The sequence below is a fragment of the Lithobates pipiens genome, unplaced genomic scaffold (assembly GCF_037356315.1).
Source record: "Lithobates pipiens isolate NorthernLeopardFrog02 unplaced genomic scaffold, aLitPip1_a1.2 Scaffold_27, whole genome shotgun sequence".
Taxonomy (NCBI): Eukaryota; Metazoa; Chordata; class Amphibia; order Anura; family Ranidae; genus Lithobates; species Lithobates pipiens.
This window is the reverse complement of record NW_027507788.1, coordinates 223,567,960-223,595,009: the sequence shown is the minus strand read 5'-3', so window position 1 is coordinate 223,595,009 and position 27,050 is coordinate 223,567,960. Positions and strand designations below refer to the sequence as shown.

The 27,050-nt window shown below is 42.0% G+C and overlaps 1 protein-coding gene across 4 annotated transcripts in view; it reads right to left on the bottom strand.

Annotated features, from left to right (window-relative positions):
- KCNAB2 (potassium voltage-gated channel subfamily A regulatory beta subunit 2) overlaps positions 1-27,050 on the bottom strand; it is a 330,950-nt gene that overhangs the window by 212,529 nt on the left and 91,371 nt on the right. For all 4 annotated transcript variants that reach the window (XM_077458287.1, XM_077458289.1, XM_077458288.1 and 1 more), the window contains exon 2: positions 1,358-1,477. In XM_077458287.1, the coding sequence (XP_077314413.1) occupies positions 1,358-1,434 (77 nt within the window). In that variant the 5' untranslated portion in view covers positions 1,435-1,477. The remainder of the gene's footprint in view (positions 1-1,357; positions 1,478-27,050) is intronic.

Here is a 27,050-nt window from a genome sequence, read left to right as displayed (position 1 = left end):
CTGGATAAGCTCTCGAAAGTTTGGGTGCTGCAGCGGTAACCAGCTGGAAACTGGTTCAGAAAGTCACAAAGGAGAGATTTGCCAGCACACCGTGGCCCGCCGTAGTAGCGTCCAAAACGGATTGTTTATTGCATGATCACATCACAAGGACAGTGCAACGTTTCGGAGTCACGTAGGACCCCTTCGTCAGGCCTGAATGATGAAGGGGTCCTACGTGACTCCGAAACGTTGCACTGTCCTTGTGATGTGATCATGCAATAAACAATCCGTTTGGACGCTACTACGTTGAGCCATGGTGTGCTGACAAATATCTCCTTTATCACTATGTAACTTTAGACTTTAAAGAGGAAGTAAACCCTAATGGGTTTACTTCCTCTTTGTCTCCCTGCAAAGGTAAAGCATAATGGGCTACTATGCATCGCATCGCATCGCATAGTAGCCCATTATGTGTCACTTACCTGACACAGGAGCCAGCGATGTCACCGCTGTCCCCTGTAGTCCGGCGCATCCATCTTCCTTCCGGGTATCGCTGCTCCGGCCACTCACAGCGCCGGAGCAGCGATGACGTCCCTCCCGCGCATGCGCACGGGAGCCGCCACTAACGGCATATCGCCGTTAGCAGCTGCATCTCGCTGTCTTTTAGTAAATATCTACTAAACCGTGTAGGTTTAGGAGATATTTCTTTGGACCTACAGGTAAGCCTTAAGCTAGGTTTACCTGTAGGTCAAAGTGGTTTGTAAGGGTTTACAACCACTTTAAGTAGCTTGCAATAGGGGCACTCAAGCAGGCTCACTCCCGAGCAGCTGCTCTGCCTGTCCAATCACACACAGGGCTGTGGCTTGGCCCCACCCCCTCTCTTTTATTGGCTCACTGGCTGTGATTGACAGCTGTCTCAGTCAATTAAGAGGGAGAGTTCTCTTGTGCACATCGCTGGATCGGGGGGGTGGGGGGCTGCTGTACGCAGGAGGTTTTTTACCTTCATGCACAGAATAAAAACCTTGAGCCTTTACAACCAACTTTAAGTTCTTCCAGTTTCTGCTCCGACATCCGCCTGACATTGAACACCTTTATCCCTTCTGTTCAAAAGTCAATCCGTGTGCGTCCCGATGACTGAACAGAACTGCAATGCAACTGAAATGTAGCTACTACAGGAAAACCATATATACACAAGGGTGGCAACATTGTTATTTTTTTTTTAAATTAAAACACAGAAAATAGGGGGTGTGGTAACATTCATGATAGGAAGATGTGTGTACAGGTAGGTAGGCACGGCCGGGTACAAAACCAGATCACACCAAGATATGAAGCTGGACATAGAGTGGGTGTGGCTCATGCAGGTATGTGGACGGGGACTCACCTGTAAATCATCCCTGGGGAGCCAGTCTGTCTCAGTGATAGTCTAGCCGGGGAGTCCGTGGTGGATTCTGGATACATGGAGCCAGCTTCAGGAGCTGTACTCAGTGTGCCGGCCTAGAGACTGCAACAAATACAAACAGAAAAAGGTCAAATATACAATAATAATAATAATAATAATAATTATTAAATAATAGTAACAATAGTAATAACTATAATTAACAAATAATAATAATACAAATAATAATAGTAAGAATAATAACAATAATTAACAACAAATAATGATAATAATTAATATTAACAATAATAATAACAATAATTAAATAATAATAATAAATAATAATAGTATTATTAATAATAATAATAATAAATAATAATAGTATTATTAATAATAATAATAAATAATAATAGTATTATTAATAATAATAATAAATAATAATAGTATTATTAATAATAATAATAAATAATAATATTAAGAATAATAACAATAATTAAATAATAATAAAAAATAATAATAGTAAGAATAATAATAATAATAATTATTATTATTATTATCGATTTATATAGCGCCAACAGTTTACGCAGTGCTTTACAATGTATAGGGGGGACAACACAATTACAGTACAATACAAAAGGTACAGGATGGTGCGGCTCGTAGAGCTTACATTCTAAAGGGAGGGGGTGGTGGCACAAAAGGTAATAGCTGCAGAGAATGATTTGATGGGGGTAATAATAATAAACAACAAATAATAATAATAATAAATAATAATATTAACAACAATAATAATAATAAATAATAATAGTAAGAATAACAATAATTAAATAATAATAATAGTAAAAATAATAATAAATAATAATAGTAAGAATAATAAAAATAATTAAATAATAATAAAAAATAATAATCGTAAGAATAATAATAATAATAATAATAATAAATAATAATAGAAAATTAAAATTAAGCTTTGGAGCTAGAACCCTATGTTTGTGCATCTAAGTGCATACAAATGAGTGCCTTAAGATTATTATAAAAACTGTACGTGTTTAGCAATTATATATCCAGTGTCGGTTTTCTTATTTCTTATGTGCGTGCTTAGCAAAAAATTATTACTTATAAATCCAGTATGGATACTGGTTTTCTTGTTACATACTATGTATCAGTGTGGGTGCTGGTTTACCATGTATAGAACTGTGTGATGCTGTATATATGTTTTCTGATAAAATACACACAGGTACCAGATAAACAAAATAAACGACAAAAAATTACAATTGTGCACAAAAGTGCTGATTAATGATCTTAAACAAGTGTCATGCAACTACTAGTGCAAAAAATGATAGTGCAAAATAATCGTGCAAAAAACAAGAAAAAAGTCCTTCAATATGCAAAGAAATTTTTTCAAAATCGCATCCTGAAGTTGCTAGAAAATCGCATGTTGCTGTATCTCTAGAGCTGATAGTGGGATAAGGTGACTAGTGCAGGAAGACTAAGGACATTCCTCCCCGGTGCGCCACTCAGTGCTATGAAGATGTATTTGCGCTCACCAGATAAAACACCCTCAGAGGGTTAGCCGAGCCTTCGCAGTATAAGCCACTGTGCTGCTTTTTGGACTCTGCTACTGATGTGCTGGGGGAATGTTCGCCCTTCACTTCCAAGTGTGTTCCATAGTTAGATGCATGAAGGAGGAGAAAAAAGTATATCCATAGTGCAAAACCGTTTTATAACTTTATTATTTCGTATAAAAGAAAATTACTCACAATGCAGTTAAAATTCGATAGCGTGTATAACAGCTCGGCCAGCCGCTGCTGACGGTGTAAAGGTGCACGTCTTTGGCCATGCCCTACGCGTTTCGTCAGAGCGACGTCTTCTGGAGCTGCATTCTAAGTAATTTTCTTTTATACGAAATAAAAAAGTTATAAAACGGTTTTGCACTATGGATATACTTTTTTCTCCTCCTTCATGCATCTAACTATGGAACACACTTGGAAGTGAAGGGCGAACATTCCCCCAGCACATCAGTAGCAGAGTCCAAAAAGCAGCACAGTGGCTTATACTGTGAAGGCTCGGCTAACCCTCTGAGGGTGTTTTATCTGGTGAGCGCAAATACATCTTCGCAGCACTGAGTGGCGCACCGGGGAGGAATGTCCTTAGTCTTCCTGCACTAGTCACCTTATCTCACTATCAGCTCTAGAGATACAGCAACATGCGATTATCTAGCAACTTCAGGATGCGATTTTGAAAAAATTTCTTTGCATATTGAAGGACTTTTTTCTTGTTTTTTGCACGATTATTTTGCACTATCATTTTTTGCACTAGTAGTTGCATGACACTTGTTTAAGATCATTAATCAGCACTTTTGTGCACAATTGTAATTTTTTGTCGTTTATCTTTGTTTATCTGGTACCTGTGTGTATTTTATCAGAAAACATATATACAGCATCACACAGTTATATACATGGTAAACCAGCACCCACACTGATACATAGTATGTAACAAGAAAACCAGTATCCATACTGGATTTATAAGTAATAATTTTTTTGCTAAGCACGCACATAAGAAATAAGAAAACCAACACCGACACTGGATATATAATTGCTAAACACGTACAGTTTTTATAATAATCTTAAGGCACTCATTTGTATGCACTTAGATGCACAAACATAGGGTTCTAGCGCCAAAGCTTAATTTTAATTTTCTATTATTATTTATTATTATTACGATTATTTTTTTATTATTATTTAATTATTTTTATTATTCTTACTATTATTATTTATTATTATTTTTACTATTATTATTTAATTATTGTTATTCTTACTATTATTATTTATTATTATTATTGTTGTTAATATTATTAATTATTTTTTTTACTTTTTTATTTATTTTATTTTATATATTTTATTTATTTTTATTTTTTATACTCATTTGTACGCACTTAGATGCACAAACATAGGGTTCTAGCGCCAAAGCTTAATTTTAATTTTCTATTATTATTATTATTCTTACGATTATTTTTTTATTATTATTTAATTATTTTTATTATTCTTACCATTATTATTTATTATTATTTTTACTATTATTATTTAATTATTGTTATTCTTACTATTATTATTTATTATTATTATTGTTGTTAATATTATTATTTATTTTTTTTTTACTTTTTTATTTATTTTATTTTATATATTTTATTTATTTTTATTTTTTATACTCATTTGTACGCACTTAGATGCACAAACATATGGTTCTAGCGCCAAAGCTTAAATTTTAATTTTCTACTTTTTGCCCCCTCCTTTATGTAAAGGAGGAGGATCTAGGCATAGGCAGCTTTAACCCTCTAAGAATTTTTTTATTTTTTATTTTATTTTTTCTGTTTGTAACATTTACAGAATTAGTCCGTAGCACAATCTTATTGATTTATTAATAAATAATAATAGTAAGAATAATAACAACAATAATTAAATAATAATAACAATTAAAAAAAAAAATACAAATAACAACAACAATTAAAAGGCATACATGACAGTGTCTGCAGTCAAGAAGAGCAAGATGGTAACAATAGACTTTTTACACTTTACAGCCACAAAGGTACTAGAATTAAAACAGGATACTTAGGCTCAACACAAGTGCAACTATCTGATAGTAAATTCTCCTTTAGATTTATGTAGTGCAAGAGCATGCCTAATTGGATACAAATTGGACAGATTGGGTAGTTCCTCATATTACATAGTTAGTACACACATTACAACAGGCCATAGACTGTACAACTCTGGAAATAAATTTGCTATCTAGTTCAACATCCTAATCAACACATTTTGCAATCGTATTCTACTTCCTCAAAATTGTGTTGTTGATATCACATACTGCAAGTTAAAATATGTGTGGGTCCCAATGACAAAGATCACATATAATAGGATATAAGAAATAAAAATAAAAATTCCAAAACAGATTAAAATTATAAAAAGAGACAGCAACAAAGGTAAAAGGCAGTAGTAGGAAAAAGGACCATACAGCGGTATAACAGGACAGGTTCCCCTCAGAACAGGCCTCGCCATGGTCCACCAAAGAAGTTGAGGTCACGTGCTCAGCGTCATATCCAGAGGTTGTCTTTGGGAAATAGACGTATGAGTGCTGCCAGCATTGCTGCAGAGGTTGTAGGGGTGGGGGGTCAGCCTGTCAGTGCTCAGACCATACGCCGCACACTGCATCAAATTGGTCTGCATAGCTGTCATCCCAGAAGGAAGCCTCTTCTAAAGATGATGCACAAAAAAGTCCACAAACAGCTTGCTGAAGACAAACAGACTAAGGGCATGGATTACTGGAACCATGTCCTGTGCTCTGATGAGACCAAGATAAACGTATTTGGTGTCAGATGGTGACAAGCGTGTGTGGGGGCAACCAGGTGAGGAGGACAAAGACAAGTGTATCTTGTCTACAGTCAGGCATGATGGTGGGAGTGTCATGGTCTGGGGCTGCATGAGTGCTGCCGGCACTGGGGGGCTACAGATCATTGAGGGAACCATGAATGCCAACATGTACTGTGACATACTGAAGCAGAGTATGATCCCCTCCCTTCAGAGACTGGGCCGCAGGGCAGTATTCCAACATGATAACCACCCCAAACACACCTCCAACACCACCACTGCCTTGCTAAAGAAGCTGAGGGTAAAGGTGATGGACTGGCCAAGCATGTCTCCAGACCTAAACCCTATTGATCATCTGTGGGACATCCTCACATGGAAGGTGGAGGAGGGCAAGGTCTCCAACATCCACCAGCTCTGTGATGTCATCATGGAGGAGGGGAAGAGGACTCTAGTGGTGACCTGTGAAGCTCTGGTGACCTCCATGCCCAAGAGGGTTAAGGTTTACTTTTTAATATCTTTATAAATATATTGGGTCCGGGACTAAAAGTACTAATTGGGTGATTAAGTGGTAAATGAGGTTTAATGTTGATAAATGTCAAGTTTTGCACTTGGGGGCTAAGAATTTGCATCATACATGCTAGGGGGAGTACAACTGGGGGAATCCATAGTGGAGAAGGATCTGGGGGGATCCATATTGGAGAAGGATCTGGGGGGATCCGTAGTGGAGAAGGATCTGGGGGTTTGGTAGATCATAAGTGCAATAACAATATGCAATGCCAAGCTGCTGTTTCCAAAGCGAGCAAAGTCCTTTCCTGTATTAGGAGAGGTATGGACTCCAGAGAGAGAGACATCATCTGTACAAATCATTAGTAAGACCTCATCTGGAATATGCAGTTCAGTTTTGGGCTCCAGTTCTCAAAAAGGATATCGGGGAACTGGAGAAAGTGCAGAGAAGGGCAACCAAACTGATAAGAGGCATGGAGGAGCTCAGCTATGAAGAGAGATTAGAGGAACTGAATTTATTCTCTCGATAAGAGGAGATTAAGGGGGGATATGATCAACATGTACAAATATATAAGGGGTCCATATAGGGAACTTGGTGTTGAGTTATTCACTTTACAGTCAACAAAGAGGACAAGGGGGCGCTCTTTACACCTAGAGGAAAAGAGATTTCATCTCCAAATAAGGAAAGGTTTCTTTACAGTAAGAGCTGTGCAAATGTGGAATAGACTCCCTGGCCAGCTCAGTAGATCCACCCAAAAATGGAACTTGCGCTTTTCCGGTTCCTCCCACCCTCTGGTGTCACATTTGGCACCTTTCAGGGGGGAGGGGGAGCAAATACCTGTCTAATACAGGTATGTTGCTCCCACTTCTGAACATAGATACCCGAGCCACCTGCGGGTATCTATGCCACTGCTCCCCCCCACCCCCACGCTGTGTCCTGGGAGACACACAGGTCCCAGAACACAGCAGGGACCAGTGGGATAAGCGCAGAGCGAGTCGCGCATACGCAGTAGGGAACCAGGAAGTGAAGCCGCAAGTCCCGATTCCCTTACCGAAGATGGCAGTGGCAGGCACCTGACAGCCGAGGGCGCCCTGGACAGGTAATTTAAAAGTCAGCAGCTGCAGGATTTTTAGCTGCTGACTTAAAAAAAAAAATGTATAAAAATTGGCGGTCCTCCGCTTTAAGAAAGGCCTGGATTCTTTCCTAAATGTACATAATATAACGGGGTACTGACATTTATAGGTAAAGTTGATCCGGGGAAAATCCAAATGCTTCTCGGGGGTCAGGAAGGAATTTTTTCCCTGCTGTAGCAAATTGGATCATGCTCTGCTGGGGATTTTCACCTTCCTCTGGATTAACTCTGAGTAAAGGATTGTGTATGTGGGATTGTATGATATTATTTATTTATTTTTTATGGTTGAACTAGATGGACTTGTGTCTTTTTTCAACCTATGTAACTAAGGCAGTGCTGGAAAATAATGGCGGCCACACAAAATATTGATACTTTGGGCCCAATTTGGACATTTTCACTTAGGGGTGTACTAACTTTTGTTGCCAGCGGTTTAGACATTAATGGCTGTGTGTTGAGTTATTTTGAGGGGACGGGAAATTTACACTGTTATACAAGCTGTACACTCACTACTTTACATTGTAGACAAGTGTCATTTCTTCAGTGTTGTCACATGAAAAAAGAGAGAAGAAAAGATTTACACAAATGTGAGGGGAGTACTTACTTTTGTGAGACACTGTATATATATATATATATATATATATATATATATATATATATATATATATATTTTTTTTTTTTTATTTTTTTTATTAGGGCTGTTACTGATTACAATTTCCGTGTTTGAATAATCAATTTATTGACTAATTTCGATGAATTATAACGCACTAGGGGTGCAACGGATCAAAAAACTCACGGATCGGATTGTTCCTCGGATCAGAGTCACGGATCGGATAATTTTTTGGATCAGCAAATAATAATTGAATTTGCAAAAACCTGTGAAAATTCCACCACCATATAGTCCCCACTGTAATATACATCTCCCCCCCCAATGTAATATTGGCTGAGCATGGATGGGTCTGGCTGGGTATTGGCAGGTTATTGCAGATTATTGGCAGGGTAAGTATTGCAGATTATTGGCAGGGTAAGTATTGCAGAGTATTGGCAGGGTATGTATTGCAGAGTATTGGCAGGGTATGTATTGCAGAGTATTGGCAGGGTAAGTATTGCAGAGTATTGGCAGGGTAAGTATTGCAGAGTATTGGCAGGGTAAGTATTGCAGAGTATTGGCAGGGTAAGTATTGCAGAGTATTGGCAGGTTTAAGTATTGCAGAGTATTGGCAGGGTAAGTATTGCAGAGTATTGGCAGGGTAAGTATTGCAGAGTATTGGCAGGGTATGTATTGCAGAGTATTGGCAGGGTATGTATTGCAGAGTATTGGCAGGGTATGTATTGCAGAGTATTGGCAGGGTAAGTATTGCAGAGTATTGGCAGGGTAAGTATTGCAGAGTATTGGCAGGGTAAGTTTTGCAGAGTATTGGCAGGGTAAGTATTGCAGAGTATTGGCAGGGTATATATTGCAGAGTATTGGCGGGGTAAGTATTGCAGAGTATTGGCAGGGTAAGTATTGCAGAGTATTGGCAGGGTATGTATTGCAGAGTATTGGCGGGGTATGTATTGCAGAGTATTGGCAGGGTAAGTATTGCAGAGTATTGGCAGGGTATGTATTGCAGAGTATTGGCGGGGTATGTATTGCAGAGTATTGGCAGGGTAAGTATTGCAGAGTATTGGCAGGGTAAGTATTGCAGAGTATTGGCAGGGTAAGTATTGCAGAGTATTGGCAGGGTAAGTATTGCAGAGTATTGGCAGGGTATTTATTGCAGAGTATTGTCAGGGTATTGCTGGGATGGCTGTGGCTGCCATCCGATTTCTCCCCTCCACTGTACAGATCAGTACAGAGAGGGGAGAGAGGAACCAGCGTCATCATGATGCCGGTTGGTTTACAGGTGATCGCTCCATCATGAAGCGATCACATTGTAAACGCCGATGGGTGTACCAAGATGGGCGCCGCTCTGGAACTAGGCCGAAGCCGCGGCCTTTCCTAAGGCCGAGACGCGGAGTGCTCTGCGGATCGCAGCGTGTGCCGAGCTGAGCAGGGTGACCCGTTCGGATTGCGGATCGGTGCAGATCCGTTGCACCCCTATAACGCACATACAGATCCAACTACTTTTATCTGATCTCCTTGCATTGCAGCTCTGCATTAGTCAGTGGTAAATGTGGTATACACTACATACAATCACCTGACACTAGTTAGTTTCCACAATCCATGACTTAACTTCACAGTTCACACAAATGTGTTTTAAATTCAAACTGTAGCACTGACGCAAGTCATTTTTTCCACAGTAGCGTGACAATCCCTCCTAATCGCTCTCACCTTATGGCATGGACCCCTGTGCAAACAGGTAGGCATGCAAGCGGGTATCAAAAGGGTTAACATGGACTATAAACTTCTCTCACGTCTCCTTAGATCTCAGCAAGGACGCCAGGTCATGGGTAGAAAGAAAAGATCCCAGTGCTCACCGCTTAAGTATAAGATTTCATTTTTGTGTTCAAAACACCAAACTACTCACATAAAGATGATAAAAAACACAGCATGTAAAGCCGACAATCTCGTTACTTCCATAGGGCAGCAGCGGGGTGTGACGTCATGCGTAGCTCCTCCCCCGTACGCGTTACGTTAAATCAGAACTTTGACGTCACCGGACTCCTCCCCCCTTCCCTTCATTAGCAGACGGAGGCACTTGGAGAAGGGGGGAGGAGTCCGGTGGCGTCGATGTCCGGTGACATCACTGAATGTCCGACAGAACTCCCTGAAGACCCAGAAACCGGCGGAGAGGTGAGTACCGATCAAAAGAATTTTGATCTTTTAAAAAAAATTAATTGATTAATTGAGGAATTAATCTTTAATTTCCACAGCCTATATATATATATATATATATATATATATATATATATATATATATATATATATACACACACACACATATACATACATACATACACTGATCCCATCCCAGAAGATCCTGTGTTACAATGTATATATTGATCCTGTAGAAGCCCTGTCTGGCCACTGGAGGGCAACAAAGTCAGGCAATGAGAAGGCTCTTGCAGGGATAAAACACACACTTGTCACCTCTGCTGGCTCTACAAAGGATTAGAAAACATTATTTTACTAGTTAAGTTTGTGGTTGCTACTTTTTTTGCATTGATGTGGGCAGTAGTTTCCTATGTCTAGTAAATGTCCGGTACAATCTACGATCCACTAAATACTTCTCCTCCAGTCCTGATTCTAGCTCCCTTCACTGACCCGCAGGGGAAATATTTTCTTCCTTTACGATCTATTCCAAGTTACCTGATCATTTTACGAGTCCAATAATTATACGTTACCATATTAGGCAAATAACTGGTTTTTAAGTAAAAACACTTAAGCCTCGTACAGACGATCGGACTTTCCGGCCAGAATTGTGTGATGACAGGCTGTTGGCGGGAAAGGGCGACCGTGTGTACGCTCCATCGGACAAATTGTTGTTGGATTTTCCGCGGACAAAATTTTGGATCACAGGTTCTCAAATTTTCTGCCAACAAATGTTTGTTGTCAGATTGTCCGATCGTGTGTACACAAGTCCGTAGGACAAAAGTCCAAAGTCCAAACGCACATGCACGGAAGCAAGGAACGAGCCGGAAGCGGTCGGTCTTGTAAACTAGCGTTCGTAATGGAGAATTAACATTGGTGACGCGGCAAATTATGAAATGTAGAAATGCAGCGCATATTCGCTTCTTCTTTATTGGGATAATAATGAAGCTGCTTTGCTGGTGATACTGATGGAGTTATTGCAAACTAATTTTAAGAGGCTTTTTTTTTCTAGTGATATCAAGAATAATATTATTATGCTTTTTTTTTTTATTTGTGCAAATTACCACAACAACATTATCCTGTAGTTTTTAAGATCAAAAGATACAACTATGTCGATGTCCCTTGTCAATTTTACATTGTATTTTATAAAATGTAACTGCCGACTCCCAAACTGTCACTTGAAGTAAAACACACAAAGCCGAGTATTATGCTACACAATTTTTTAATTGTGCATTTAAAAAAAAATAAAAAAAAAATAAAAAAAGGACTTGCTATCTGCCAATAGAACTTAAAGCAGAGGTCCACCCTAAAGTGGACCTTCCGCTCATCGGAACCCTCCCCCCCTCCGGTGCCACAATTGGTACCTTTCAAGGGGGAGGGGGGTGCAGGTACCTGTACAGTACAGGTATCTGCACCCACTTCCGGGATAGCTCTCTGCGGAAAGGGGCGTATATTACGCCCCTTTCCGAAAGTCCCCCGCTGCCTGCTGGGAAACACACGGATCCCAGAAGCAGCGGGGACCGTCCTTATTGCGCAGCGCGACTCGCGCATGCGCAGTAGGGAACCGGGAAATGAAGCCGAAAGGCTCCACTTCCTGATTCCCATAGCCAAGATGGCGGCGGCAGCACCCGAGAGACGATCGGGAGATCGGCTTCGGGTGCCGACATCGCGGGCGCGCTGGGCGGGTAAGTGTCACTATTTTAAAAGTCAGCAGCTGCAGTATTTGTAGATGCTGGCTTTAAAAAAAAAAAAAAAAAAAATAAAAAAAAACGCGGAGTCCCGGCGGACTCCCGGCGGACTCCCGCTTTAACCAAAAAGTGCATTCTATGCATTCAAAAATCTAGAAAATATACAAAATCAAATCATTATTCAACCCAAAAAAAGAATGTTATATAATAACTCCAAGGCCAATAATAAATAACACGTTATCTCCTCCGATTCCGCAACATGTCTGGTTGACTAACTGCCGATTCAGACACGAACTGAAAAGCACAAAATGAAAAGCGCAAACTGAAAAGCACGAAATGAAACACGCTAAACGAACAACGCGAAACGAAAAGCGCAAATCAACACTCACCAAACTTCTACTAACACGAAATTAGCAGAAGGAGCCCAAAGGGTGGCGCTAAAGAGCTGAAAAACATCGTAGAATGTCACTACGTTCGTAAATGTTGACTGACAATTGTGTGACCGTGTGTATGCAAGACAAGTTGGCGCCAATGCCCTTCGGACAAAGTTCCACGGATTTGTTGGCCAACAATCCAATCGTGTGTGTACGAGGCTTAAGAGTAAAAAAGTTACAGTGCTATCACCCAAAGTAAACAAAAAATAAAAATTCGAAAAATAAACAGGTAACTAAAATAAACATCTAATTCATCAGAAAAAATTATATTGTGTCAATTTATCTCAAAGAAGGAAACATCATTGAGAATACATAAAAATGATACAAAGTAACAAGCACAAAATAAACAAACAAATCAGAGTGTCCAGAACACAAAGTCACCAAACGTCCTGCACATAAGTGCAGAAATGAACTTTTCATATATAAAAGTGCTTGTGTCCAATACACAATGGTTTAATTCGCCTTTCTCAACCTTTACAACACAAAGGAACTCTTGAAAAAAAAAAAAAACAAAAAAAAAAAAACAAAAAAAAAAAAACTTTCCAGTCTAAAAGCCTTCGTACACACCATCGGATTTTCGTCCGGGAATTGTTTGATGACAGACTCTTTGCCTAAAATCCGACCGTTAGTACGCTACATCAGACAATTGTTGGCCAACTTTCCGCCAACAAATGTTGGATGGCAGGCTAGTAAATTTTTGCCGGACAACGGTCTGTTGTCAGATTTTCATATCGTGTGTACACAAGTCCGTCACACAAGCAACGCTCACCAAACGCGACATTAGCAGAAGGTGCTCAAAGGGTGGCGCTCAAGAGCTGAAATTCCATGTAGTAGGTACCTACATTTGCGTTTGTTGGCCGGTGTCTTGTCATATAACGTCCTCCATCCGATAGTGCCCGCTGCGTACTGCGCATGCGCAGTACACAGCAACACAGATTCCGAAAATTGCCGAGGATGAACGGCGCCTGCGCCGTGAGTCCAGGTTCTATCCCCACCATCCAAGTGGACATAGAGTAGGAATAAAAAAGAGCCGAGCGCAGCGAGGCCGAGCCCGAAGCGTGGCGAGCGAAGCTCACCCGCGAGGGGCCCTCTAATATTCACAATCCTATGTCCGCTTGGATGGTGGGGCTACCACCTCCACTCACGGCGCAGGCGTCGTTCAGCTTCGGAGATTTTCCGAAGCTTCGTCTGCGGACACTATTTGATGGCCGGACACTATACGGCAGAACACCGGCAATTGTGTACCGTTTGAATGCAAGACAAGTTCCTGGCACACCTCCTTCAGACAAAAGTCTCTCGCTTTGCCTGCGGAAAATCTGATCGTGTGTACGAGGATTTATTGAACCCCTGCTAATAATGGCTATATCGACAACTCATGATACATTAGTGTGAGGGTCACTGGGAAGAATCCCCCCCCCTTATAGATAGGTAAAAAGACCAATGGTGTGTGTGAGTGGGAGGTGAGGCGGGGGTTGCTATGAACCCCCGAGCAACCTCTGGAGGAACCCTAGGGTTCTATGGGACTCTGGTTGAGAAGCCCTGGAGTATAGTGTCCAATGCATAAATACACTATATTTCTGCAGCAACAAGAGCTGATCGATATCATATTCATACTTCAAAACCTCCCCCCCTCCCCCTCCCCCCGCATCCTGGCCTGACACCAGGACATCTAAGAAGAGGTCTTAAATAAGGGAAGTTCTATTTCCAGTCCCTGTGACGTGACACCGACCTCTTGGCATGTTCCTCCTGCCAATCATGTAGCCGAGGGGGGAATTATTGATGAACTGTACACTACGAGAGGCATGGCCGAGATCTGATGACCCAGATAAAATCTGCAGGAAGACTTTTAAAGTAGCGCCGCAACACCTAAATACAGCACAAGCCCCATTTGTGACCACGGGTCGTGGAAGTCTAGGTGACTACTCTTACATCTATAGCCAATTTGCATTCCAACTCATTTTTATAGTGTTTTTAAGGACAAAGGATTTTATTTTGTTTTAATAAATATACTGTAGATATATTTTTTTAATATTTTTTTAATAATTATATTTAAATATATTTTTATTATTAAATATTTGTGTTTATTTATACATTTAAAATGTATGAGATTTTAAATACTTTTATTATAAATAAATTGATAAGAATGTTTTACAAAATGTGTTTTACGTTGAAACGCAGCGATTTATTTTTACCCCCTTCCCGCCTAAGGGTAAAACAAATCTTAATGCCTAAGCACAATTTTGCAACTTTGACATTTGTTAGTAAAACGGTACATATCGTCACAACTGCTTTGTTGTGTATCATATCGTGCTTTCTTTTTTTTTTAAGGACAAACTGGGCATTCACTTGGGTAATGGATATCTCCTTTTTTTTTTCTTTTTTTTTTATTATTATTAAAGGAAAACTGGTTCAAACCAAACCAGACCACTCACCTGCAATGTACTGCAGACGGGCAGCCGATACAGGCAAAGTGACATACTGGTATGTCGCTGTTCCAGGATTAGGTCACGTGCATGCGTGCCCCTGGTATGTCCCTGTTCCAGGATTAGGTCACGTGCATGCGTGCCCCTGGTATGTCCCTGTTCCAGGATTAGGTCACGTGCATGCGTGCCCCTGGTATGTCGCTGTTCCAGGATTAGGTCACGTGCATGCGTGCCCCTGGTATGTCCCTGTTCCAGGATTAGGTCACGTGCATGCGTGCCCCTGGTATGTCGCTGTTCCAGGATTAGGTCACGTGCATGCGTGCCCCTGGTATGTCGCTGTTCCAGGATTAGGTCACGTGCATGCAGGTCCAGGCCAACGATTCATGACAGGGACCTGCTGATCGGCTGTGTCCAATCACAGCCCAGAGACCTGTGTTGACAATTAACACAGAGCTCTGTGCAGAGGAAACAATCTCTCTGTTTCTTATCCCTGCAAAGGGATGAGAAACAAAGAGAAAGTTAGTAAAAAAAAAAAAAAAAAAAAGCCCTGCACACATTTAACCCCTCGATTACCCAGAGATGTTAACCCCTTGCCAGCCAGTGTCATTAGTACAGTGACAGTGTATAGTATTATCATTAGTGTCACTGGTGAAGTCAGTAGCAGTAAGTCAGTTCCCACCCAGCGTCAATTAGTGTCAGATTGCCTTCCGGACTTAGGGTTAGGGTGACAGGCCCACTGTAAGCTGCTGATTGGGGCACCATTAGTAGTATAAAAAAAATAAAATAAAAAAAAATCCAGTATATATCCCATATATTGTAGACACAATAACCTTCACACAAACCAATCAATATACACTTATTGGGATTTCTTTTTACCATGCAGAACATATTTTGGCCAATATTTATGAAAAAAGTAGATTTTAGTTTTTTGTACTTTTCCATTGGATATGTTATATAGCAGAAAGTAAAAGTTATTGTTTTTTGAAAATTTTCAGTCTTTTTAAAAAATTTTAATAAAAAATAAAAACCCATTGATGAAGAAATACCATTAAAGAAACTTCTATTTGTGTGAAAAAAAAAAAATTATATAAATTTAATTTGTGTACAGCGTGGCATGAAGCGCAATTACTTGGTTAAAAATGAAAAAGTTCAACATAAATTCTACTAATGTATATGCAGTTTAAAGGGGTTGTAAAGGTTTTTTTTTTAATTTTATTTTTTTAAACAACAAACATGTCGCACTTCCCTCCACTGTGCAGTTAGTTTTGCACAGGGTGGCCCCCGATCCACGACTTCTGGGGTCCCCCGGCGGCGTTGGTAGCTCCTCCCGCACATCGAGTGTCTACATTGGAGAAGGCTCTCCTCCATGCAGGCGCGCTCCATAGTCCTTGGTCCCACACCCCCCCGTCATTGCATTTGATTGACAGCAGCGGGAGCCAATGGCTGCGCTGCTATCAATCTATCTAATCAAGAGCCGAGACAATGGGCAAAGAGGAAGAGCGCGTCTCCGCCGAGGGAACGAACGGGCTCAGGTGAGTAAAACTGAGGGGCGGGGGCTGGGGTCAGTGTCAGAAGTTTTTCCACCTTAATGCATAGGATGCACGAGGGTTTACAACCCCTTTAAGACGAGCAGACGGGAGCCAAAGACGTCTCCCCGACAGCTATATACAGAATTCTAGGAAGAAGCTCCCATTGCAAGGAGCAGACAACATGACTGCACTGTCACCGCTATACGTTCTGTTCTACAACACTCCTAACAGCCTCGTGAAATATAATTCAGAGTGGGAGCTTCTTTACTACTCACAACTACATACACAACATCTACACAACCTAAGATGGAAAAGGACCTGGGGGTTCTAGTAGATGATGGGCTCAGCAATGCCAAGCTGCTGCTAACAAAGCAAACAGAATATTGGCATTAAAAAGGGGATCAACTCCAGAGATAAAACGATAATTCTCCTACAAGACTCTGGTCCGGCCGCACCTGGAGTATACTGTCCAGTTCTGGGCACCAGTCCTCAGGAAGGATGTACTGGAAATGGGGCGACTACAAAGAAGGGCGACAAAGCTAATAAAGGGTCTGGAGTAGAGGTCAACCGATATGGGTTTTTCTCTGGCCGATGCCGATGCCGATATTTAGAAATCATGGCGGCCGATAGCCGATATATGATGCCGATTTTTTTGGGCCGATATGTTAGGCCGATTTTATTTTATTTATTTATTTATTTTTAATCCCCCTTGATCTAACACACCTTTCCCACTGGGGCGTTTTTCAGGCGCTTTTGGGCTAAAAATAGCGCCTGTAAAGTGCCTGTAAAATGGCTCCCCTGCAGTCTGTGTGAAAGACAGAGCGCTTTCACACGGAGGCGATGTGCTGGCAGGATCTTAAAAAAAAAGTCCTGCAAGTAGAACGTTTGGAGTGGTGTATACCGCTCCTCCACCACTCCTGCCTATTGATATGAATGGACACCACTGCCGAAGCACATGCAATGCGATTTGGCAGCAGTGCTTCATGGGCGCATTTAACCTCTTCCTTGGCCGCTAGCTGGGTTATATGTGCCCCACTAGCAGCCAAATAGCACCGCTAAAATGATGGTAAAGAGCCGCTAAAACTTGCGTTTTACCATCAACGCTCCAGTGTGAAAGCCGCCTTCATACGTGATACAGAAAATTTCTTACATTTAAACATTTATTAAACAAAACAAACCTCCAATCAGTTTACTTGTATGTATGATTTAGATTAAAAAATATATATATATATATATATATAAAATAAAAACAGGTAGTCAAAACTTTTGGACAAAAAAAAAAAAATGGGCTAACTTTACTGTTTTTATTTTATTTTTATTTTTTAAATGGTGTATTTTTTCCCCAAAAAAATGCATTTAAAAGACCTCTGTGCAAATGCCGTGTGACATAAAACATTGCAACAACCGCTATTTTATTCCCTAGGATCTCTGCTAAAAAAATATATATAATTTTTGGGGGGGTCTAAGTGATTTTCTGGCAGAAAATACGGGATTTTTACTTGTAAGCAACAAGTGTCAGAAAAGATTTAGTCTTTAAATGGTTAAACTGAGAACTTCTACACAGGGAGATGATTTCATTCATTCAGAAGTGTAAACATTGTATCATTTAGTTCTTTTCTTGGCAGCCCAGAGAGGAGGAAAGGGTTGCTATGAGGACTCAGTCAACTTAGACCATTCTATACAGAAGTCATTTCAAAGTCCCACTGTAGTTCTAAATCGGCTTTTTATCAGCACAAATCGGCCGATGCCGATTATTTAAAAAACGGCAAATATCGGCCGATATATCGGTCGACCTCTAGTCTGGAGGATATTAGTTATGAGGAAAGGTTGTGAGCTCTGAACTTATTCTCTCTGGAGAAGAGACGCTTGAGAGGAGATATGATTTCATTATATAAATACCGGACTAGTGACCCCACAATATATAAATACCGGACTGGTGACCCCACAATATATAAATACCGGACTGGTGACCCCACAATATATAAATACCGGACTGGTGACCCCACAATATATAAATACCGGACTGGTGACCCCACAATATATAAATACCGGACTGGTGACCGCACAATAAGGAGAAACCTTTTTTGCGGAAGGGAGTTTAACAAGACTTGTGGCCACTCATTAAAATTAGAAGAAAAGAGGTTTAACCGTAAACTACGTAGAGGGTTCTTTACTGTAAGAGCGGCAAGGATGTGGAATTCCCTTCCACAGGCGGTGGTCTCAGCGGGGGGCATCGATAGTTTCAAAAAACTATTAGATAATCACCTGAACGACCACAACATACAGGGATATACAATGTAATAATGACATATAATCATACACATAGGTTGGACTTGATAGATTTGTGTCTTTTTTCAACCTCACCTAACAACATCTACACACAACACATAGTGTACTATTTTTTTGCAGGCTAACCACCTGACTATAAGGTAGTCCAACCCTACAACAAGTAGACATTTTCTAGTTTACAAGTTTCTTTTAACCAACCCCCCCCCGCCCTTTTCCCTCCATACACTCCCAATTGTTACATTTCTGTGATTGATCCATTTCTTCAGCAATAACTTTGTATATATATATATGGAAGAAAAACTTTTGTGCCTCTTTTGTGATTATCTTGCAAAAATGACTAAATCCTTGGACCAAAAAAAAATAAATAAATAAATAAAACTAAAAAAAAAAAAAAAAAAAACTACTTTTGTTAACCTGTGTCAGTTAAAAATAGTGTCACTGTAAATTAAGCCCCTTTCACACTGGGGCGCTTTTCAGGCGTTTTAGCACAAAAATAGTGCCTGAAAAGCGCCTCTCATGCCACCCCAGTGAGAAAGCCTGAGAGCTTCCACACCGGGGCAGTGCCCTTGTAGGACATGAAAAAAAGTCCTGCAAGTAGCATCTGTGGGGCAGTGCGGAAGCGGTGTATCCAGCGCTCCCGCTCCGCCCTGCCCATTGAAATGAATGGGCTGCGCTGCCAAAGCACCACAACACGGGCGTTATTAACCCTTTCTTCAGCCGCTAGCAAGGGGTTAAAAGTGCCCGGCTAGCAGTCAAAGAAAGGGTTAGCAGGGCCCATGTTGTGGCATTTTGGCAGTGCTGCCCGTTCATTTCAATGGGCAGGGTGGTGCGGGAACGCTTGATACAGCGCCTGAAAAGCACCTCAGTGTGAAAGGGGTCTAAAAGAATGATTCTGGTACAAAGCATTACAATGTTATTTACAAACTTAAGTGTTTTGTTTTTTTTTGTTTGTTTTTTTCAATCTTGGAAAAACATATTTTTTTCAAATATGACACTACACAAAAATTTAAAACAAATTTAAAAAAAAAAGGTTAAAAATAGTAATGTTTAATAAAAAAGAAATAATAAAAAAATAAAAACAGCAAAAAACTAATAGTTGAATGGAAAAGTGTCAGGAGTTAATTTGAGCTGATTAATGTTACGTAAGACAATTTTTTTTTTTAATTTATGTATTTTTTATTTTTTTTTACTTGCCAGATTGCTTTTAACTGACCACAAATGCAGATGGAAGATCAGCCCTTTGATTTGCAAATTATGTTACTTTGTATCTCTCTATCTCCTGTCTGATCAATGTTTATAAACAATGTTATTTTGTATTTCTCTCTGTCTCATCTGTTTAATATTTATAAAACAATGTTACTTTGTATCTCTCTCTCTCCTTTAAACAATGTTTACTTACCATTGGTTACCTTAAAGCGGAGGTCCACCCTAAAGTGGAGCTTCCGCTCATTGGAATCCTCCCCCCCTCCGGCGCCACAATTGGCACCTTTCAGGGGGGAGGGGGGTGCAGGTACCTGTACAGTACAGGTATCTGCACCCACTTCCGGCATAGCTATCTGCGGAAAGGGGCGTAGATTCTGCAGAATCTACGCCCCTTTCTGAAAGTCCCCCGCTGCCTGCTGGGAAACACACAGATCCCAGAGACAGCGGGGACCATCCTTATTGCGCAGCGCGACTCGCGCATGCGCAGTAGGGAACCGGGAAATGAAGCCGAAAAAGCTCCACTTCCTGATTCCCATACCCAAGATGGCGGTGGCAGCACTCGAGAGATGATCGAGAGATCGGCTTCGGGTGCCGACATCGCGGGCACGCTGGGCGGGTAAGTGTCCTTATTTTAAAAGTCAGCAGCTGCAGTATTTGTAGCTGCTGGCTTAAAAAAAAAAAAAAAAAAAAAAAAAACGGCGGAACTCCCGCTTTAATATGCAGTCTTAAAGTGATTCTAAAGTTCTTTTTTTGTTTTTTTTAAACATGTTATACTTACCTGCTCTGTGCAATCCTCCTCTTCTGGGGTCCCTCTACAGCGCTGCTGGCCCCTCCCTCCTGTTGAGTGCCCCCACAGCAAGCAGCTTGCTATGGGGGTACCCAAGCCGAGCCGCTGCTCCCGGGGCTAATTCAGACACGGAGCCTTTTCTCTCCTCATTGGCTCACTGACTTTTAATCACAGCAGCGGGAGCCAATGTAGCGGTGCTGCTGTCTCAGCCAATGAGGAAGAGAGTCCTGGAAAGCTGAGTCTCTTCTGCAACATTGCTGGATAAAAAAGGGGACTCAGTTAAGTTTTAGGGGGGAGGCTGCACAAAGAAGGTTTTTTTTATGTTAATGCATAGAACGCACCTTCTGCCTTTACTACCACTTAAACAGTGTTTACAAACACTGAGTCACGAGGTTCTTTTTTGACAGCAGCAGCTACCAGTGCCCCTGTATGTACATAACAACTTACAGCTTCATTTTCTGAGGTGAGAATTGGCAACAAATGGACGGGGGAGGGGGAGGGTGGTAGTGGGGCAGAAGAACTGGACATGCTACACCAGGGCTCGACAAACCCCAGGCGCCCGGTCGCATTTGCGTATAGAATTCGTGTCCTGGCGCCTGGGGCAACGCTGCTGGGGTATCCTGTCTCCATTTGGACCCCAAACTCCGCCGCGCAATTGCAACGGGCCGCGCCGGCCAGCAATTGAGGCCGCGGCTTTGCGGCCTTCTAAAATCTTTCGGTAGTCTGGCGCCATCTTGTGGTGGATGTAGAAATTACACCCTATTCCAATAATGCTAATCCTAATGGAGTGGAGCTCCCCTGCCTGTTTTTCACTGCCCGCCCATTTCCTTCCCAAAGTGAAGAGAAGGAAGTGATTGCGGGCGTCATCTGGCGCCTTTTGCCCAACGGTGAGTGTGGTGGCTGGTAAATGGCTTCTCATTATATTATATATATATATATTATATTATTATTTTTTATTTTTTTTTGTAAAAAGTAAAAAAAATTATTTTAATTAAGGGAAAAAAAAAATATTATTTGTAATCCTCCCTGCTTGACCCCTTTCACAAGGGCTGTCTGATCAGGTTCACCTGTCAGTTTTTCAGGCGGACCTGATCTAACCCTTAGCGGGGATATGACGTTAATAAGCGGGAACATATTGGAAATAAAAGTCACATTCTTTTGTTAACCACTTCGTGCCCGCGCTATAGACAAAAGATGTCTACAGCGCGGACACCAATTGCCGGGAGGGCGTCCCTGGACATCCTCCTGTTTACTTCCCCGTGTCCCTTGGATACAGCAAATCACAGATCATGCTAAATGGCCAATCACAGCGGCCATTTAGCACTCAAGCGGTGTGTCCAATGAGAGGTGATCTCATATGTGGGGGGCTGGGGGCTATCTTCCCCTCACTCGTCTCCATGTCAGGCCAGGGACAGGTCCAGATCGCCGTCACGGACCCGGCTCCTAACTTTTTTAGCTGGCTCCTAGATTCCAAACAAATTTGTCAACCCCTGTGCTACACACATCCTATGTACTTCGATTTTGGCCATGTGTAACAAATATATTTTCCTCAACTAAAGAAATACTTAAAACATATCTAAACCCATAATAATTTAATATACTTAGATGTGGTGGCTGCATTAGTTTTCTTTTTCTTAGGATTTTTCTACCTTTATTTTCAACTGGGGATCATGCCAGTAACACGCTCCCTGTCTTAGGGCGTTTTCATTCTGGATGCAGGTGGAACGGAGACACATTTAGGACTGCCGCATTAATACCATCTGTACCGCCTATCCGTGTCCACCAGTGCCGCCTATCAGTGCCCACCCATGCTGCCCAACATTGCCACCTATCAGTGCTCATCAGTGTGGCATATTAGTGCCTCCTCATCAGTGCCACCTCATCAATGCCCACCAGTTCCGCCTATTAGTGCCGCCTCATCAGTGAAGGCGAAAAATGACTTAGTTACAAAATTTACTGACAGAAAAAAAAAAAGTAAAAAACATTTTTTTTACATTTTTGGGCTTTTTTTTGCAAAAAATAAAAAACCCAGCAGCTGTTAAATACAACCAAAAGAAAGCTCTACTTGTGTGAAGAAAATGATAAAAAAATTTGTTTGGCTACAGTGTTATATGACCGCACAATTGTCATTCAAAGTGTGACAGCGCTGAAAGCTGAAAAACGGCCTGGGCAGCAAGGGGGTGAAAGTGCCCGGTAGGCAAGTGGTTAAACAAGAAAACAAATGCAGCCACCACATCTAAGTAAATGTGCAATGTATGACATTTTTGCTTTTGGGTTTGGCTACTTTAATTATAATCACATGACACAATATTTCATTTAGCATTAAGGTTTTTTAGGATGTGAAAAAGGAAAGGATCGCGCTTCTTCAGGACACTTATAAGGCTTTATTCAATGAAAACCCCTCTGATAAGGCAATCGAATAATATGCAGATTAAAAGCCCGGGAGAGAGAGGGGGACTTTTATTACATTGCATCTGAAGGATGAGCAGCGTCGGGGTCTGGGAATCTTCATCTACAAGCCGGAGAAGCATCAGGCGACTGTAATCCGGTCTCCTGATGATTAAAGGCCGGGTGATGGCGAGGAACGTTCGCCATCGAAGACCGCATTCCATGGAGACGCCACGGCTGCCCACAGCAAGTCCGGTCCTTCGCATGATACTCAACCCAGGAGCCAACCGTCCCAACTTTTACATATTGAGAAGAGCGCCCCATCCCATTCAGCACCTCCCAAGTTGTATACATGCGGTCAATTAATTTATATATCTGTATATAGATATAATATATATTGTACGGTACTGTGCAAAAGTTTTAGGCAGGTGTGATGCTAATGCTGTAAACGAAGAATACTTCTAGAAATCGAAGTGTTAATAGTTTATTTTGCTCAATTAACAAAATGGAAAGTAGCTGAAGAGAAATCCAAATCCAATCAATATTTGGGTGACCTCGCTTTGCCTGCTTCTAGGTGCACTTGCACACAGCTGTTGAAGGAACTCGGCAGGTAGGTTGTTCTATGTACATCTTGGAGAACTAAGGCACAGATCTTCTGTGGATGTTGACTGCCTCAGATCCTTCTGTCTCTTCATGTCATCCCAGACAGACTCCACGATGGGGAGATCAGGGCTCTGTTGGGGCCAAACCATCACTTCCAGGACTCCTTGTTCTTCTTTACACTGAAGATAGTTCTTAATGACATTGGCTGTATGTTTGGGGTGGATGTCCTGCTGCAGAATACATTTGGGGCCAATTACACACCTCCCCGATGGTATGGCATGATGCAGAAGTATCTGCCTGTATTTATCAGCATCGAGGACACGATTGATCCTGACCTACTCTTCTGACTACCCTTTGGCTTCAAACCAGCATCGATTCTTACACTCGCACACTTTGTACACTTGCACAGTCAGGGATTTAGTAGAATTAGAGTCAGGTGTTTGAGTAACCAATTATACAAAGCAGGTGCTAATGATCATCAGTGTCATATGTAGGTTGAAGCAGTCATTAACTGAAGCAGAAACAGCTGTGTAGGAGGCTTAAAACTGGGTGAGGAACAGCCAAACTCTGCTACCAAGGTTGTGGGAGACAGGTTCATCTCACACATCATACGCCATGGCAAGACTGAGCACAGCAACAAGACACAAGGTAGTTTTCAAAGCAGACTGTGGTTTCAAGACGTGCTGTTCAAGCTCTTTTGAAGCACAAAGAATCAGGTAATGTTGGGGACTATAGATGAAGTGGTTGGGGCAACGTTGAGGCACACAGACACAGTGACCAGCCAAAGAAACTTAATACAGCAGATGAAAGACACACCATGCTTACCCACATCAGAAGATGTCCAGCAGTGCCATCAGCAACAGGGGCGGACTGAACATTCGACCACTCAGGCATTGCCTGAGGGCCCCCGAGACACTAGGGGGCCCATAAGAGTTGCCTGCCTAAGTAAAACCAGGGACATTATGTAACAATCTGTGTTTTTTTTACATCTGTCTCTGAAATGTCCCTTACCGACATTCTTTTGGTCTGCCCCGCCTCTCCAGTACCTTTTCAGCCAATAGAAACAGGTCTGTGTATACTGTGTGATTGTATACTGTGTGGCCCCATAATCTCCTATTGTCCGGGGGCCCCATGAGTTATCAGTCCGCCCCTGATCAGCACAGAACTGGTGGAAACCAGTGAGACCCAGGTACCCCCATATACTGTCCGGAGAAGTCTGGAGGAGACTAGTGGGACCCAGGTACACCCAACTACTGTCCAGAAAAGTCTGGAGGAAGCCAGTGGAACCCAGGTACACCCATATATTGTCCAGAGAAGTCTGGTGGAAACCAGTAGGACTCAGGGATCCCCATCTACTGTCCGGAGAAGTCTAGAGCAAACCAGTGGAACCCGGGTACCCCAATATATTGTCCAGAGAAGTCTGGTGGAAACCAGTGGGACCCAGGTACCCCCATCTACTGTCCGGAGAAGTCTGGTAGAGACCAGTGGGACCCAGGTACCCCCATTTACTGTCCAGAGAAGTCTAGAGCAAACCAGTGGAACCCGGGTACCCCAATATATTGTCCAGAGAAGTCTGGTGGAAACCAGTGGGACCCAGGTACCCCCATCTAGTGTCCGGAGAAGTCTAGAGGAAACCAGTGGAACCCCGGTACACCCATTTACTGCCTGGAGAAGTCTGGTGGAGATCAGTGGGACCCAGGTACACCCAACTACTGTCCAGAGAAGTCTGGAGAAAACCAGTGGGACCCAGTGACAGAAACCATGAATCAGATCGAGACAGAAGTACAATTAAATCACACTTGTTTATTAAATAAAAATAAAAAGGTAAATAGAAAAAGCATAGTCAAAGCATAGCCAGAGTCCAGTAACCAGAATGAGTAGTCAGCCAGGCCAGAGTTCAACAACCAGATTGGGTAATCAGCTAGGCCAGAAGTCAGGGATCCAAGTAGAGCAACAGCAAGCAGGATAAGGAGCCAGAAGGGATGTCAGCAAGCCAGTCTTTAAACAGAACCGCAGGAGATGTTTTTTTGTGATGTGACCAAGGCGAAGGCAGAGGTGAAGTGAGCTGGGCAGCTTTAAGTAGGCAGGTCAGACGAGCAGGATCAGGAACAGCTGGGTAACTGTGGAGAGAGATAAGAGCTGGCAATTAGCCGACAGCTGAGCAGCCAGCCCAATGAAGGAAGGGCTAAGCCAGCCCTGACACCCAGGTACCCCGATCTAGTGTCCAGAGAAGTCCGGTGGAAACCAGTGGGACCCAGGTGCACCCATATATTGTCCAGAGAAGTCTGGTGGAAACCAGTGGGACCCAGGTACCCCCATCTACTGTCCGGAGAAGTCTGGTCAACGGTGTCCTCAATGAGAAATACAGGCAGATACTTATCCATCATGCCATACCATCAGGAAGGCATGCAATTGGCTCCAAATTTATTCTGTAGCAGGACAACCCCCCAAACATACAGTCAATGTCAAAACATCTGTGGTTAGTTCTCCAAGATGTTTAGGACAACCTACCTGCTGAGTTCATGTCTGCCCCGCCTTCCCCGGCAATGGCTGAAGCTGACAGTGTGCAGACCACACTATTAACTTCTTCCCTGACTACAGTGGCCTGATAAAGGGACAGCAAAAACAGTTTAAAAAAACAAGAAACGCCATGAAGCCATCACTGGAGTGCATGTGTACTAACAGGCGGAAGAACTGAGTTGCAACAAAGAATGAAAAAATGGCAACTGTATAATATACTTAGTGCTTCACCTTCCTATCATTAGGTTAGGGTTTTTTTTTTTTTTTTAACCACATAATTTCATTGGGGGAATTTACTAAAACTGGAGCAGACAGAATTTGGAGCAGCCATGCGTAGTAACCAATCTGCTTCTTTCTTCAACTTGTTCAGTTACTCTTTGATAATAGAAGATAAAAGCCGATTGGCTGCTCCAGATTCTCCTTGCTCCAGTCTTGAAAAAAGTTGCCCCACTGACTCCTAAAGCCTGTACCAGTACAAGACCTGGAGATGAATCCATCGGCCATCTTCTGGATCATCTGCAGACCGGATGTGACACAATAATCTGATCCCAATACAAATCCTACGCAAATTCTACAGATCCATGACAAGTATTGAGACCCGCGAATCAAAATCAATTGGATTCAGGATTTGGTGCAGATCTGGTTAATTAGAATATATAAATCACACTGATGCATTGTGACTCTAGGAACCAATAGAACTCATACACCAGAGGTGGCAATCACATGATCCAGCCAATCGTCTTACAACTAGTGTTCAGATAGACACCCGCTGGTCATCTTCTCTTAAAGGGCAAGTTCACGGAAAAAGAAATGGTGGACTAACTCCAAACCACCCTGGCCACCCCTTTATCGGCTTTGTTCGGCTCGGGGCTATGGTAACCCAGCAGGGATAACCTGACAGCAGTTCTGGTTTACCCAAATGTAAGTGGTGCCATTTTCAGAAATCAAAAGCATTTGAATGCACCGATCTTTTAGTGATCGAATGCTTTTAAAGGGCAGAGGAGGGATTTGGGGTCTTCTAGATCCAAGAGCTCTCCATAAAGGGAGTACCT